Source organism: Poeciliopsis prolifica, unplaced genomic scaffold (assembly GCF_027474105.1).
Source record: "Poeciliopsis prolifica strain line A6 unplaced genomic scaffold, Auburn_PproV2 SCAFFOLD072, whole genome shotgun sequence".
NCBI classification, from domain to species: Eukaryota; Metazoa; Chordata; class Actinopteri; order Cyprinodontiformes; family Poeciliidae; genus Poeciliopsis; species Poeciliopsis prolifica.
The window spans coordinates 1,932,967-1,947,500 of record NW_026562447.1 but is presented as its reverse complement, the minus strand read 5'-3'; the positions used below and the strand labels follow the sequence as shown (position 1 = coordinate 1,947,500).

General features: G+C 38.7%; 3 protein-coding genes across 6 annotated transcripts in view; 1 reads left to right on the top strand and 2 right to left on the bottom strand.

Moving 5' to 3' along the window:
• LOC129352120 (phosphoribosyltransferase domain-containing protein 1-like) overlaps window positions 1-1,474 on the bottom strand; it is a 14,114-nt gene extending 12,640 nt beyond the window's left edge. Inside the window, 3 exon segments of the mRNA XM_055020985.1 lie at window positions 559-742; window positions 807-913; window positions 1,398-1,474. Of these exon segments, the coding sequence (XP_054876960.1) occupies window positions 559-742; window positions 807-913; window positions 1,398-1,430 (324 nt within the window). The 5' untranslated portion in view covers window positions 1,431-1,474.
• Window positions 1,475-2,353: 879 nt separating this feature from the next.
• Window positions 2,354-7,807, bottom strand: LOC129352119 (enkurin-like). 4 transcript variants are annotated; one of them, XR_008604854.1, is made up of 7 exons: window positions 7,693-7,793; window positions 7,100-7,245; window positions 6,802-7,022; window positions 6,104-6,241; window positions 5,579-5,721; window positions 2,616-3,152; window positions 2,354-2,488 (listed from the first exon to the last, which is right to left on the bottom strand). XR_008604854.1 is itself a non-coding variant. In XM_055020982.1 (5 exons), the coding sequence occupies exons 1-5, from the start codon at window positions 7,770-7,772 to the stop codon at window positions 5,548-5,550; spliced, it is 759 nt and encodes a 252-aa protein (XP_054876957.1). In that variant the 5' UTR covers window positions 7,773-7,807; the 3' UTR covers window positions 3,261-5,547. The 4 variants fall into 4 exon arrangements, 2 of the variants coding, with proteins under 2 accessions (XP_054876957.1, XP_054876958.1); XR_008604855.1 differs by having other exon boundaries at window positions 2,354-2,468; XM_055020982.1 differs by lacking the exons at window positions 2,354-2,488; window positions 2,616-3,152 and having other exon boundaries at window positions 3,261-5,721; window positions 7,693-7,807.
• Window positions 7,808-8,605: 798 nt separating this feature from the next.
• LOC129352057 (threonine synthase-like 1) lies at window positions 8,606-13,429 on the top strand. Its single transcript, XM_055020856.1, is given in 6 exon segments — window positions 8,606-8,622; window positions 10,081-10,702; window positions 10,705-10,767; window positions 10,770-11,011; window positions 11,013-11,486; window positions 12,022-13,429. Coding segments are annotated over 5 exon segments (2,169 nt in total). The 5' UTR covers window positions 8,606-8,622; window positions 10,081-10,113; the 3' UTR covers window positions 12,823-13,429.
• The last annotated feature ends 1,105 nt before the right edge of the window (window positions 13,430-14,534 follow it).

Sequence of the window (14,534 nt, the reverse complement as noted above, 5' to 3'; positions counted from 1 at the left end):
ACAGCATTCAAATTCACTCAGTGATATCACTGTAAAGACATCTTTATCATTCCCCAGAGTTTTTCTTGGCAAAGGCAAATGAATCTATCCATACTGGCAGGATTGTGTTATTACTCCATAGCCTTGAAATCATTCCTCACCAAACCCGAACAACAGCAACACCTGGTGGTCAATCACTGATGTGTTCACGCTGCAAAAACCATTTTGCAAGTTGAAACTGCCACTAGAGGAAATTTGGCTGAAGCATTTTTATATACAATGGTGTTTTTACTTTAAATGCAATAAATATAAATATGTATATATGGCTTAATTACTACTCTGAATATGTTGTTTTTTTTCAGTAAAATACTCCAGTTAATGATTAATCGATTAGTAAATCAGTTGACGATTAATGAACAATTAATCACGATTAATTGTACCAACACTACTCAAAACACTACTTATAAATATTTATGTTTCTGCAACAAAAGATGAATTTATTTAAAGTTTTTATCCAGATCTTTACCAGAGGAACACACAAGCTGTTAGCTTTTAGTTTGTTTCCATAAGTTTGCCTACCAGGTAGCTCTTCAGGCGGATAAACTCCACCCGGGTCTCCAGGTACCGGTTGGAGCTGCGTCCCAGAACCTTGATGTACTCCACCAGATCTGCACAGAACTTGTATCCTCCCTTCAGGACGCACAGCACCATGATCTTACTGTCCTCAAAGTCCTCCATGATGTACCGGGCCAGGCGCTCTATCCTTAGCAGGAGGAGAAAACCACACAGTAGGAGATGGATTACCGACACATCATGTGTGTTCGTACCGGTTCATGATGACTCCGTGGGGAATGTAGACGTTCTCAATGTCGTCGTGGTAATGTTCAGGGTAGGTGAACAGATCCAGGTTGTAGCCAGGCCAGTCATCTTTGATCTAGAACAGACAGCAGAGAGTAAGTACAACAGCAGCTTCCTGCAAATCAGGCAAATCATTCAGGTGGCGTTTTAGAGCAGATCGCCTGGAAGCTCCCACCGAAAGTGATCCGTGCCACTGAGACCATCAAAAAAGAAAACATATGGATACTCTTGACCAATGTGCGATACAAAGTCACATGAACAAAATGGCTTAGTTTCTATGGTAAACATCCTAGTACACTTCAAATTAAACAAAACTAACTTCAACAAGAAACAGGAGCTTGTTTTTAGGTAAATAATTGCTTAAAATGGACAAAAAGCAGTTGTTCCATTAAAGTGGTGTACGGCAAGCCCCAATAATTAAACAATTATTGTTTGGCTTGACAAAAAAATCCAGAAAACTATTGATCAGAACTTTTTTAAATATTAAACATTCTAGCTGCTCTGACTCAACATATAGATTTTTAGTTCACAACATTTGGAAAGTGAGCATAATAACCTACCACAATTCCTCTTTTTGCTCTCATTTCATCCATTTGCAGTGGTGGTAAAATCAGCCGTTGTTGTGGTAAAAAGACTTTTTACCCTTAGAGGAAACACATCAGAATAGTTCAGACAAGAGGATAAAAGCATGCATTTGACTTAAGTTGAAAATAGTTAAAACTTTTTCCTGAATATCACATTTAATTCACTAAAATGATCTCCAAAGCATTGCGAAACAGTTCTAATCTATTATAACTAAAACTTACGGGTTTGTTGAGCGAAGAGGAGGAAACTTTGTTTTCCAGAGTTAACCAGAGAAATCCTGTGCACCCGGCAACACGGGCAGCACGATCACGCTCAAGTCATTTAGTAAAAGAAAAGCTTTGTTTGGAGGAGCGCTATGCTGGCTAATCAGCCTCATGTGATTCCAAGCAGGCGTTGGGGTGGATGTAATATTTAAATCTGGTAATCATTTCTACAACACAGGTGAATATGTTCTGTACTCCATTACTGAGTGAGTCCTATATTATAACATTGCAACAATGGGAAACTGTTTGTAAAGTTAGTCAAAAAGTATTGGAAATACTTTGGGTTATTTTGGAGAAAATTAAAGACTTCCTTTTTCAAAGTCGTATTTTCACCACTACATTTATAACTAACAGTTTCAAACTAAATAGGCAATTAGCAAGAAAATATTTAGTTACACTAAATATTTAGCTTGATAACTAAATGCTTAGTTGTTTTTTAAGAATGGTCCACAAGTTGATGCTTTGGGAATGTAGTTAGAGAGAATTAAAGAGAACTTATTATGCAGAATTCACATTTTATACTTTCATTTGGGTCTCAACTGCTTCTAAAAATGTCTTAAGTGCTTATAAATTATGTATGTAAGTTATGTTTGTTTTTTGGTGTGTGGTAAAAGGGTCATTTCAAAAACGCTGGAAAATACAAGTGATTAGTTATTGACTTACCATCAAGAAACAACTTGCTTAATTCTTGTTGGTTGTGTAGGAGGCTCCACTTCTGCTTTTCAAAGATGTACGGTTGTACTATTGTGCATCTATTTGCAGCCATTGTCACACGAGTTTAATCTTTGAGACAGGGGACGTGGCTAACAGAAGATTATTTGGATTTACAGAGACAGGAGCTCAAAATAGACTGAACTGAGGAGACTAAAATCTGAAGAAAATTTGAACAAAAAATGTAAAGAAAGTTTTGTGTAGACTATCTAACCTCACCTGCTCAGGGAATCATAATAAGTGCTTTCCCAATTCATATTTTGATCCAAGAGGAAGATCCAAATAGGTAAAAAATTTCCGCATTTGTCACTCCTTCAATTGTGTTTTAGTAATCAGTCCAGCATTTTTAGGCTTGAAGCCTCCAAAGACGTTCCACTCTGGACAGATACCTTACACGTTTCCTCCGGAAGGGATTTCCCTTGTTCCTGGCAGCCTGTTTTATCCACTCCACAGTTTGAAGCAACAATCATTCATTCTTCAGTTGTGTTCTGTGGCTCCTGATGTGAGTTAAGTTGAAAAATCAGAGGCAATGAGGGCGGATTAGTCACCTGATGTCACTAAAAGGTCTGGATGAGCTCAGCGGAAAAGGGCGACGAACGACGACAGGCTTTGTTCTGGGCTCCAGGCAGCACTGGGTTGAAAATAAACACGATTCATCGCAGCATACGTCTGGAAACTCTTTGTTCTTTCTTGAGTTTGTCATCATTCAGCACGGATTATTTGAAATGCCAGCATCTTTCTTTGTTTCAGCGAAGTCTGAATGGAGCATCACAACACAAAACCACAAACTGTTAACTGAATTAGATTAAAACAGTTTTTAAAATTAATGGGCGGATATTTTCAGTTTCACCACTGTTCCAACTTTATTTCAGTAGAGGAAACAAAACTGTGAAGTACATTTATTGTGTAGCACAGCTTTAGCAATCACAGAAAATAACTGCATTAATACATTAAATTTATAGACGAGAACAAGGTTGGTTGTCTCGCCTTTTATTTTCATCTAAAAATAAATTTGTATCTTTTTTTTCAAAAGATACAAAACAACACATTTGACTTGTTCCTATAACGTTTTAATGAAAAATAATTTTGCAAGAAGGCTTCTGGACAAAGATTACTTTTAATACATTCTTTCAATTTACAACGCTTAATTTAGGATTGAAAAAAGAAAAAAGGTTGTTTGCTGAGCAAAAAAACAAACAAAAAATGTTCAAAGCAATAATTAACCCAAAACTAGACAAAAAAAAATTAGCATTTGGATTTAAGACAAAAACGTTCTTTGTCTGTAGATACTTTCTACCCAGAACTCATCAAGTGGGAGTTTTAGCTTCACCTGGTTCAAATTTTGTAAAAGAAAAGTTTATTAGCATATTCTGCTATCCATTTATTAATCCTACACTGAAGTTAAGATTTGTTTAGCTGTTGATGCGTCCTTTCCTACAAATGATCCAGCAATTAATGCTGGGGTTTTTAACCAAGAAAATCCCTTTATTCTTATTTAAAAAGGAATTGAAATATTTGCTTACTTGCCTTTTATAATGTATTTTAAATGTATGGAATAAGCTTCAGTGGTTTAATGAAAAATTTGCAAAGTGTCCCCATTTTTATAATCCGAATAGCCGATTAACTGTCAGAATAATTGATTACTAAAACAGTCGTTGGTCGCAGTGTTGGTTTAATTTAATATATTCTCAACATTTCATATGCTGACAGAAGATAAAGGCTATCCAAATTATAAAACAGAGAATCAAATTATCAGCAACAGAGCAAGTTCATACTAAAAAGTAAAAACAACATATTTGTATATTAGAGCACTGCCTTTGTACTTTTAAATACAAATAAGTGTTTATTTCAAGAACCATTATTTAAAGATAAGTGAAAACAAACACAGAAAAAATAAAGTTACATTTTGATGTGAAAAACATAAAGAGGCTCCATTCACACAGCAGGTTTTGGTAATCACCTCAGTTTTTTTTCTGAAATTCGGTTATTTTTGTGCAGTCCTTCACACTATTAATTAAACCACAATGAGACTTGTGTGTGAACGGTTTAGATCCCCGAACCGACCCGCATGAGCAAAGAAAACTGTGACGCAGCTTCACTCTGTTTACGGGAGTAAAAACTGTTCATGCATTGATTGTAAAATGGCAGTTTTATGTCTTTTCCGTTTCATTTTATAGCACAATCAAGTAACTATGTTAATTTTAGTTGCTATAAAATTATAGTTATGTCAAATGAGATATGATAAAAATAAATAAAAATTTGACATTGTAATTTAATGACTTGAAATTGGGCCTATGTCTCTTTAAGAAGCTTCTGCTCTGAAACTCCGCCTTTAGGAAGTCATCACAACATGGCTCCTCTGTCAGCCCTTTAGCTATGTTTTTACCAGCATTTCACTGAGAAATAGTTTCAGCACATATTTCCACCAGATGTCTGCTAATTGCTCCTGGCTAGTCTGAAGGAGCTGAGTGGGACAGGGTTGCTCTATGAGGTGGAAACTCGAAGGCGGGGCTAAATCCACCCAGGTGATTAACACAGCTGAATGGTTGCTATGGGGACTCAAGGATTTCTCAAACATGAATGAAAGAATCAAAGCAATAATCCATGTTTTTGATGAAGGAATGACATTTTAACATGATTTAAAGCTCAAAAAAGTTGGTTTTACATAATAGTGTCTTTTTAACAGCTGAGAATATCACATAGTCATATTAAGAAACATGAAGGAAACTCATAAAAAGAAAACATAGCTAACAGAAACGGCTTTTTGAAGTATGTTTAGATTCATAATCAAAGCCAAGGTGTGACTGCGACATGAAGCTCTGACTTCTTCTTTCATAATCACAATTTACAGTCATCAATGACATGAACGTCAAGTAAAATGTGTCATGACTGTCCAAACTGCAGACAGTTTGAAAACAATCAGAATCCAAATTATTACAAAGCATGAAAGTAGAAAAAAACTGATTCTGTTCTGACTGAAAAAGTTGGATACGGGTCGGGTTTCCCTGCTGTGTGAATGTAACCACAGTTATCTCAACTCAATATTGGGAGTCAATATAATTTGTTAAAGCTACTTTGAAAATTCACACACAACAATTTTCTACAGCAACTCCCTCCACTGGTGAGATTTAGCAATCAAAACCATTCGTCCCTAATCGTCGTAAATAAAAATGGTTTTGAACCTTTCAAAGAAGCTGATGTCCTTCTCCAGTTGACTCATCTTCTCCTCCAGGCGGATCTTCCGGGTTTTCTTGGACGGCGTGTCGATGAGGAGAGGAAGGCCCTGATATTCACAGTGGAGTTCATCCCACTTCTTCTTCAGGCCCTTAAAGGAGATGAGTCACATCAAGGTCATGAATGTCCTTAAAGGGACGGTTGTGGCAAAATGTACCAATAAAATTTATTACCAAACTGCTAAAATACCAATAATAGCTGTGTCTTCAAATTCTTTTTTTTTAAATTCTTTTTAATCAAAATCACAGATTTTGTGGAGCTGCTTTGGAAATCTTTTGCAATATTTATGTTTAACAAGTATTAGAATCACGTGGAGAAAATAAAAAATAAAAAAATTACAATTTTATTCTTTATTTTCTGTGTTTACATGCCTCTCGCTTCCTCAGTCTAATGGTGTTTAGTTCAGCAGAGGTTTTAGATGTTCCTGTGCGACCCACATGTTCAGTATTCTGTACACGTCCTGAATCGTGTACCTTCAGGACGGCCTGGTGATCCTCCTCCGTTAGCCGCTCCAGCACATTCTGCTCCCGCGCCAGGGTCTGGTCCTCCTCCCGGGCCTTCCGCTCGGCTTCACTGCGCAGCTGCAGATACGTCGGGACTTCACCGTAATCCTGCAGGTAGAAACCCGAATCAGGGTTCTTACGCTTTTCACACGATAAGATTTTAATAACTTTTCAAGCATTTCCAAGGTACACTGTCGATACAAAAAGTCTTTAGTTAAGGGTAAAATGCTCACAGCTATGGTTGCCAGAGTTTCACCGTATAAATATCAGAATTCAAATGTTATTGATCTTTGAGAATATGTTCTTACATTATTATGCAATTATTATTATATTAATTGAACACTGTCTCAAAACAACAATATTATTGTTTATTGTAATAACTTTTGGGACAAGCTTCAAATCTTTTTTTTTTTTTCTTTTTAATAAACTTTATGGCTCCAATTTAGTTCCATACAATTTCTTCATCAGTTGCTAAACACAGAAGAGAAACAAAAACTTACACAGAATGAGATTTACCCATAAAAGAAAGTTGTATCGATAGACACATCTATCGATACAAGCACTCATCCAAGCTTTCTACATAAAGTACAACAAAACTTTGAGACAGGATGAAGGAAAATATGGAGGGAAAATAGTTTCAAAATACTTTTTCTCTTCTTAGAAAATACCTTTTTCATAACGTATTTAGGAACAAGTCCAGAGTTTTCCAGGAGCTGTTTGTGTCCTTTCTTTGTGTCAACAGAAATGGCCTTAGGCTTCATGGGAAACATGACAGTAGTCTGGAGGAAATCCCTTTTGGTTTGGATCCCCATCAGCGGTTTCTCGGTCCGCCGAGGGACCGTTGGCTTCCTCACTGTGCAGGTCCGAGGCTTATGTCCATCATCGGACTCTGTGCCAAAAGGAAATGGAGACATCAGATTCACACCCCAAAGGTAAATCATCATATAGTTTGATAGAGGGACTTACTCTCAGGTGGTTTGGGTTGCTTCGAGTGTTTTTTCAGGTACTTATCCGGAGACGGCAATTCCACTTTTGGTGGTCCCATAGTCTTCTTTGCATCTTTGTTTAGCTTCTCCTCAAGAATTATAGCTGGCCTGAACTTGGATACATATCTTTATGGAGATTTCAGAACATGATATTACACTAAACAATCACTTCAATCCACGTTCAATAATATTTGAGGAGGAAACGACAAAAACAAATAAATGACCAACAACTTAAGAGAAATTCCATTTTTTATATTTGAGGTCAACAATAAGATAACATTTTAATCTCTCTTGTTGTCTTAGGTTTTAAAGTTGAGTAGAGATATTAAAAATGTGTCTTTTGCTTCATTGGCTGAAAACAATACCATGGTTGGACACCAGGAACTGGTTGAAATGGGAAATCAGTGGAAATTAAAAACCAAATTTTAAACTGTGATTAATACATTTCGGATACCTACACATTTGATGAGATTTAGATCAAATTTGATACATTACACTAGTCAAACCTCAGTTAATTGTGTGCTTTTTTAAAGACATATTCTTTAAAACTCGTTTATGATTTATAAAGCTCACCTTGGTGGTTTTTTAATTTCTTCTTGCTCCTTTGGGATCCAGTCGTAGACGCATCCTGATGGGTAGATGGCTTCAGACATTGTTGCTACTTCAAAATGTAAAAGCAGCTAGCCAGTTCGTTGCTGGGCAACAGTACAACAAACGTGACATTCCGCAACACTCGTAAAGCACCTGACTTACAAAACCACTGCGCTCAAGACATAAAATTACTGTTGACTATCTTAAATAAGTAAAGGTGACTTTTCAGAAATAATAGCTGTCGAAAAATTGCTAATCCAACCGTTACTTTTGTCAAACTTCTGCCGCCTTTGTTACGAAAGCCCTAGATTTCGAGCTTTTCACGTGAACTTGAATGCAGCAAATTATTCTTCCTGTTTTGACGTAACGTGTCTAAGCGCTTCTGCACGTCAATGACGCCGCCATACTGTGGAGGTCAGACTTGTCAAAACTGTTGCAAGATTGCGCAGGAGAAATACAAATGTTGTCACTACTTATTATTTGTTTTAGTCACATTTTTATAAGAAAACACTTCATGGTAATTACTTCTAATTTATCATTCATACTTTTAATATTAATATCCAAACATCTTCAAATTTAGCATTTCTTCATTCCATTGTTTAATATCTCTGTTGTGGAATATGTTTTCTTGAAAAATATTTTTAATAATGCTGGATATCTGTCTTAAGAACAATTTTTTCCCCCAACATCGCGATAAACTGAAACCAAACATGCCTATTTAAGTTTTTCTGAAACTGTTTACCTATTCTTTTAAACCTTAAAAAAATATAAGATTTACCTGTAGTTAGAGCTAATATGTCAAACCATTTGAGAATCATTTAATATAAAACAAATTTTATAAAGATCCGAGCAGATTTGGAGTAATTTTGTCCGTACGGGCTGCCCGTAGTTCACAGAGGAAGGCTGACAACGGTGAGCAAATACAGACACAGTTGCGTAAATAAATCATTATCTCGGTCAAAGAGCGAAAAAACGCATAATACACATTTTCGTGAGTATTTTTCTGAGAAGGTGTATAATTTATAGAGCCTTTTGAAACAGTTTAAAACAACATTGATAACCTTTTAATAATGTACCCTGAAGTCCAATTCAGTCAGTTTTCTGAGCAGGAAGCTTCTCAAAACGAGTTTTCTTCTACTATTGTAGACAAACCATTTAACAAAGTATTATAAAAGACTGATTAGAAAAATGCACAATATACTTTTTGTTTATCCAAATACACGGCCGACATTTTTTTACTTCTTCCGATCTAATTTATTAAGTACACCTGTTTCATTTATTTATCAGGCTGAAAAGTCTTATTCTTACTCTATAATATATGCATGTATATATATTTAAAACTGTGCTTATGGATGAACTGTTGGATAACCTGGATTGTGTGAACAAAAAGTCATTCATTTTCGGCGTTTTGTTAGATGCTATTCCCAAAAGTTTTTTTTCCTTTATATTTTCCTCAACATTGATCATGCTAACTGAGACCTTTAAAGTCAGTGTAAGATGCATCTCCCTGTTATCTTATTTCTCCATTTCACATGCTTATCTTGGGGCAACAGCTACTAGTCATCCACAAGATGTACATCAAACTATTTGTAAAGATACAAGGGAATGGTTGCTCCTCTAACGTCCTTTCTCGTACCTTCCATTCAAAGGGAACTTAGTCAAAATTCACATTTTGCACGTTTTTAAACTTTCATTTGGGTCTCAATTGCTTCTTAAAACAGCCAAAGTGCTTAAAAAAAACTAGATGTTTTGGTGTCTGGAAAATGAGCTGTTTCACAAACCTCCAGTTGTTAAATACTTCCCATGGGTACTGTACGTTGCCTAGAAACCCAGCAAAGCGCAGCCCCGTCACCAAGCAACTCAAGCTGAGTTCGAGCCAATTTTGTCAGCTTGTTTTATTACTCTTTATGTGTTTTACAATGGCTGCTGGAAAAGTCAAGTGTTTTGTTGCCGACTTGCCATTTATAAACCACTTGCTGCAACTACGTTGGTTGTGCAGGAGGCTCCACTTCTGCCTTTCAAAGATCTGCGGCTGTGTAATCCGTTTGCAGCCATTTTCATGTGAGAGTAAAAGTTGAGTTTGGGGTTGTGGCCAGCAGCAACTTATTTGGATTTAAAGTAACAAGAGACCCAAAATAGACAGAACTCAGCAGGTTAAAATCTCACTATGAAGAATGATTTGGTACAAAAATTGTTTTGGATCGACCAAAGACGATAACTTGTTCAATTAAGCATAACAGTCACTTTTAAAAAGAAAAAAGAAGTCCACAGTTTTTTCTGGTTAAAGGTTGATCATTAATATTTGATATTTGTGTTGTGTCTCAATGCATATTCTGTATTTTCATCTCCCTGATGTCTGTGTCTTTGCAGAGGGAAAAGCAGCTGCTCCGTCTGCTTTCCTGAATGGGATTACTCAGCGCCATTCAGCTTTCCTCGAGGACCGTAAGATGCCGTCTGTGCCAACTTTCCACATCAACGTCATGGTTTTCCACAAAATCCTCTCCACTGGGGGGCAAAAACATTCTGCTGATGGGTCCACCCGGAGCAGGAAAGACAACAGTTGGGAAAATTGTGGCCAACAAACTGGGCCTGCCCGCCGTAGACGTCGATGATGATGTCTTAGAGCCGGCATGGTAGATGCCGGTTGCAGCCAAGCTAGCGGAGGTTGGAGGAAGACGTTTCCTGGAGGAGGAAGGTGAGACTTTGAGTAACTTCTCTGTATCTGGATGCATCATCTCCCTGACTGGCTCCAATCCCCTTCATGGCGAGACTATGCAGCTCCTGAAGCAGAACGGGGTTGTGGTTTACCTGGACGTGGACAGCCGGGACATCATGGAGAGACTCGGCAGGATGAAGGTTAACCGGATAGTGGGCCAAGAAGACGGGGTGTCCATGAGAGATATTTTACTGTACAGGAAGCAGTTCTATGAGAAATGGCTGGATGTGAGGGTGTTTTGTGGAATGGGATACACAGTGGAGGAAGTGGCAGAGAAGGTTTGAAGGCAGTGGAGAGATATCTGGAACACGATGAGGAGACTTATGTTTCAACCGGAGTGGCGGCTCAGAATCACCCAATCAAAAAACGTATTTCAGTGATGTGGTTATAGAGGGCCTGGCTGCAGATGGAGGTCTTTATGTTCCCAAAAAAGGCTTTCCAGTCGTTCCTAAAGGCGAATGGCTCAGATTAATTTCCATGTCATACCCAGAGAGAGCTTCGGTTTTGCTGGAGAAGTGCATCCACCCACTTGACGTCTCTCCTCTGGACCTCAGGAGTATGGTGTTTAAAGCATATGGAGACAATTTTTTCCAGTGACAGAGTTGCTCCTGTGAAGCATCTTGTTCAAAATCAATACATCCAAGAGCTCTTCCACGGTCCAACTGCCTCGTTTAAAGACCTCGCCTTGCAGCTGATGCCCCAACTCTTCGTCCACTGCCTCCCACCAATGTGTAACTTCCTCATCCTGGTCGCCACGTCCGGGGACACAGGCAGCGCCGTCCTGAGCGGCTTCAGCCGACTGGGCGGCGCCGACAGACACCGAACAGGCGTGTTGGTGTTTTTCCCAGAAGAAGGAGTGAGTGAAGTCCAGAAGCTGCAGATGACGAGCTTCAGGGAAGGGAACGCCAGAGCAGTCAGTGTCCTGTCAGACTTTGACTTCTGTCAGAAGAGCATAAAGAGGATGTTTGGTGAGTCGGGGCTGACCGGGCATCTCGCTGTGGAGTACGGCACCGTCCTCAGCACCGCTAACTCCATCAACTGGGCACGACTATTACCTCAGGTGTGTTAATGTTCTCCAAAAACTCAAATCCAACTCAAAGTTCCTGGGCGGTTTGGAAAAGTCTTTAAGTTGATTCTGTTATTTTCAGTTCGCCTGATTAGTAGATTAGCTGCTAATCGGTATCTTTATTTCTAGTAGCAGTTAGCTGAAATTGCACTCTGCCAAAGTATTTTTATTTTCAGTACCAGTAACCCGGCAATATTGTGATGGTTTCCTGAAGCCGGAGTTTCAGGAAGAGCTTGAGTTTCTTAAAGAGACAGAGACCCATTTTCTTTAAATTATGAAGTCAAATTCTTCTAAATCATATTTCATATATATAATTTTTATATAAACTTAAGTAGTAGTTGCTTGATTCTTGTATAAATGACACAATGTCCCTGGAAAATACATAATACTGCCCTTTTAAAATAGTTAATTAATTTGTTGTTGAGTAGGTAAAAAAAAAAGCACAACATTTTTGGTGATTTCAGCTTTTTAAAGTGCGATTTTGGTCTACTAAAAGCTTTGACACTAATTGTTTGTTTTCCTCTCCCAGGTTGTTTATCACTCTTCTTGTTATTTGGATCTGTGCAGAGATGGTGTGATTAACTTTGGAGATCCTGTGGATGTTTGTATTCCTACTGGGAACTTTGGTAATGCCATGTCAGCGTTGTACGCCAAGCAAATGTGCATCCCGATAAGGAAAGTAATCTGTGCGTCCAACCACAACCGAGTCGTGTCGGACTTCATCACCACAGGCCAGTATGACCTCCAGGGTCGCCCCCTGCTGCTCTCCCACTCCCCCGCCATAGACATCCTGAAGTCCTCCAACCTGGAGAGGTTCATCCACCATGTCTCAGGAAACAGCAGCCTGGTCGAAGACCTCTTCACTCACTTAGATGCGCAGAAACGCTTCCAGCTTCCTGAGCGTCTCCTCGGCAGGATGCAGCAGGAGGTGCAGGCCGGCTGGTGCTCTGAGGAGGACTGCTTGGCCGCCATCCAGGATCTCCACAGTCAGACGGGATACCTGATGGATACGCACACCGCTGTGGCGAAAGTGGTGGCCGATCGGCTGCAGGATGGATCGTGCCCTACGGTGCTCTGCTCCACTGCGCATTACGGGAAATTTGCTCCTGCCATGTTCAAAGCTCTTCGGATCCAGAATGTTCCTTCGGATCCCATGGAGCAGCTGGAGCAGCTGGAAGTGGCTGCGTCTGAACCGGCAGCACACGGAGAGATGATGAAACGCCTGAGGCAGAGAGGCGGGAGCCGACACAGAGCTCTTCAGGCAGATTACAGCATTCTGGTGGAGGAGGTGGACAGCATGATACAGGACTCCTTCCTCAAAGTGTCATAGATACTCCTAGTTTTACCTTAAAGCTGGAGTATGCAACTTTTATGAAGAAAATGTTTGATACACATTTGTCAAAGCTGTCACCATGTCCTGACAGTTTAGTATGAGACAGATAATCTGTGAAAATATTTAACTCCTCCCTGAGCTACGATTGTAGTCTGAAGAAATGCTCTGCTCCCAACCAAAATCAACCAATCAGAGCCAGGAGGAGGGGCTTAGCGCTGTCAGTCAATCTTGTGAACATGTTGCTAAATGTGCTAATGGCAGAGAAACAAGTTACCATTACAGGAAAACTGTTCATCCGCTGTTTAACCAGCAATCTGAAAACATGCTTCTGTTACATGACAGTTTACTGCTAATGTAATGGGTGTAAATGTTTTCCATGTGTTGCTTTTCTTTGAAAAACACACCAGCAATAAATCTCAGACTCTGAAAGGAGTGAAAGGATTATTTAAATCCACAAGGTGTCCCGAACTGTCTTACACTAAAGACTGAGCACGAGAGAGAATATTGTTTTAGTATGATGTAGAAAATGTACATTTTAAAACTATTTGTGGTTTATAATGGTATGAAAATATAATAAATAAGCTCTTTGCTTGTTTGTGTTCTGTATTGTTCAACGACTTTAGCAACTGCTATGCTAACAGATGATGCAGAATCCAGATGTTAATGTCTTAGGGGTTGTATGTTAGTACACAGTTTGATCACTATGTGGTTTTATGCAACCACTGCACATTATCAGTTCAGATTTACTGCTATATAAAGTTAATTTTTTTTCAAAACACAGAGAAAATTGAAAAGTGGAGGAAAATTCTGATTTTATTTTGTAATTTTACAACTTTTTTTAAGTAAATGGTTCAAGTAAGAGACTTGAAAGTTAATAAATATGGTTGGAACTGGATGATTTTTCGACAGAAAAGTGGAACTGGCTGGTGGTTTCGCTGAAGGCTGAGCGTCTGTTTCTGCAGAGATCACGGATGAAGTTGGAAATGATCTGCAAAGCTCTGGATTCTGACCAGTAAATAAAGGTTATGTAGTTCAGAAACATCAAAACTTTCATAATTTACATTGAAATTACATCCAAGCTGAACATTTAATTAAGATCTGTTGACTTATATTTGCATAAATTGATCTAAAATAAAGAAAAATGTATTTTACAAAACTTTATTGTAAATTTTTAAATAAGCAATTTATGAATAAACTTATGGAGAGTGAAGAGTTTCAATAAATTAATGACACTTTATTATTATTTCATAAGAAATTTATTGTCATTTCACACTTCATCTCCATAAGAGTCAGGACGTACTGGAGCAGCAGTTTGGTATTAAGCTTAGAAAATATAAAAAGCAAGTTTATCTACTTGAACGATATATGAATACAGTTTTACTGTTTCTCTGGATAAAGAGGGTGATTCGGACCATTCCGCCTGAAGGTCTTGAACTCAGACCCATCGGAACCGCAACGCATGTCTTTACGCAGTGCGCCAACCGAGCACTCACCCATGAAGCTGCTCGAACTCCTAAAAGTACCTCAAAGTCGGTCTTCCGTGTTTAACTTCAAAACTCCAGCTGTCACTCTGGATAAAGAGGGTGCTTCGGACCATTCCGCCTGCAGGTCTTGAACTCAGACCCATCGGAACCGCAACGCATGTCTTTACGCAGTGCACCAACCGAGCACTCACCCATCAAGCCGCTCGAACTCCTAAAAGTACCTCA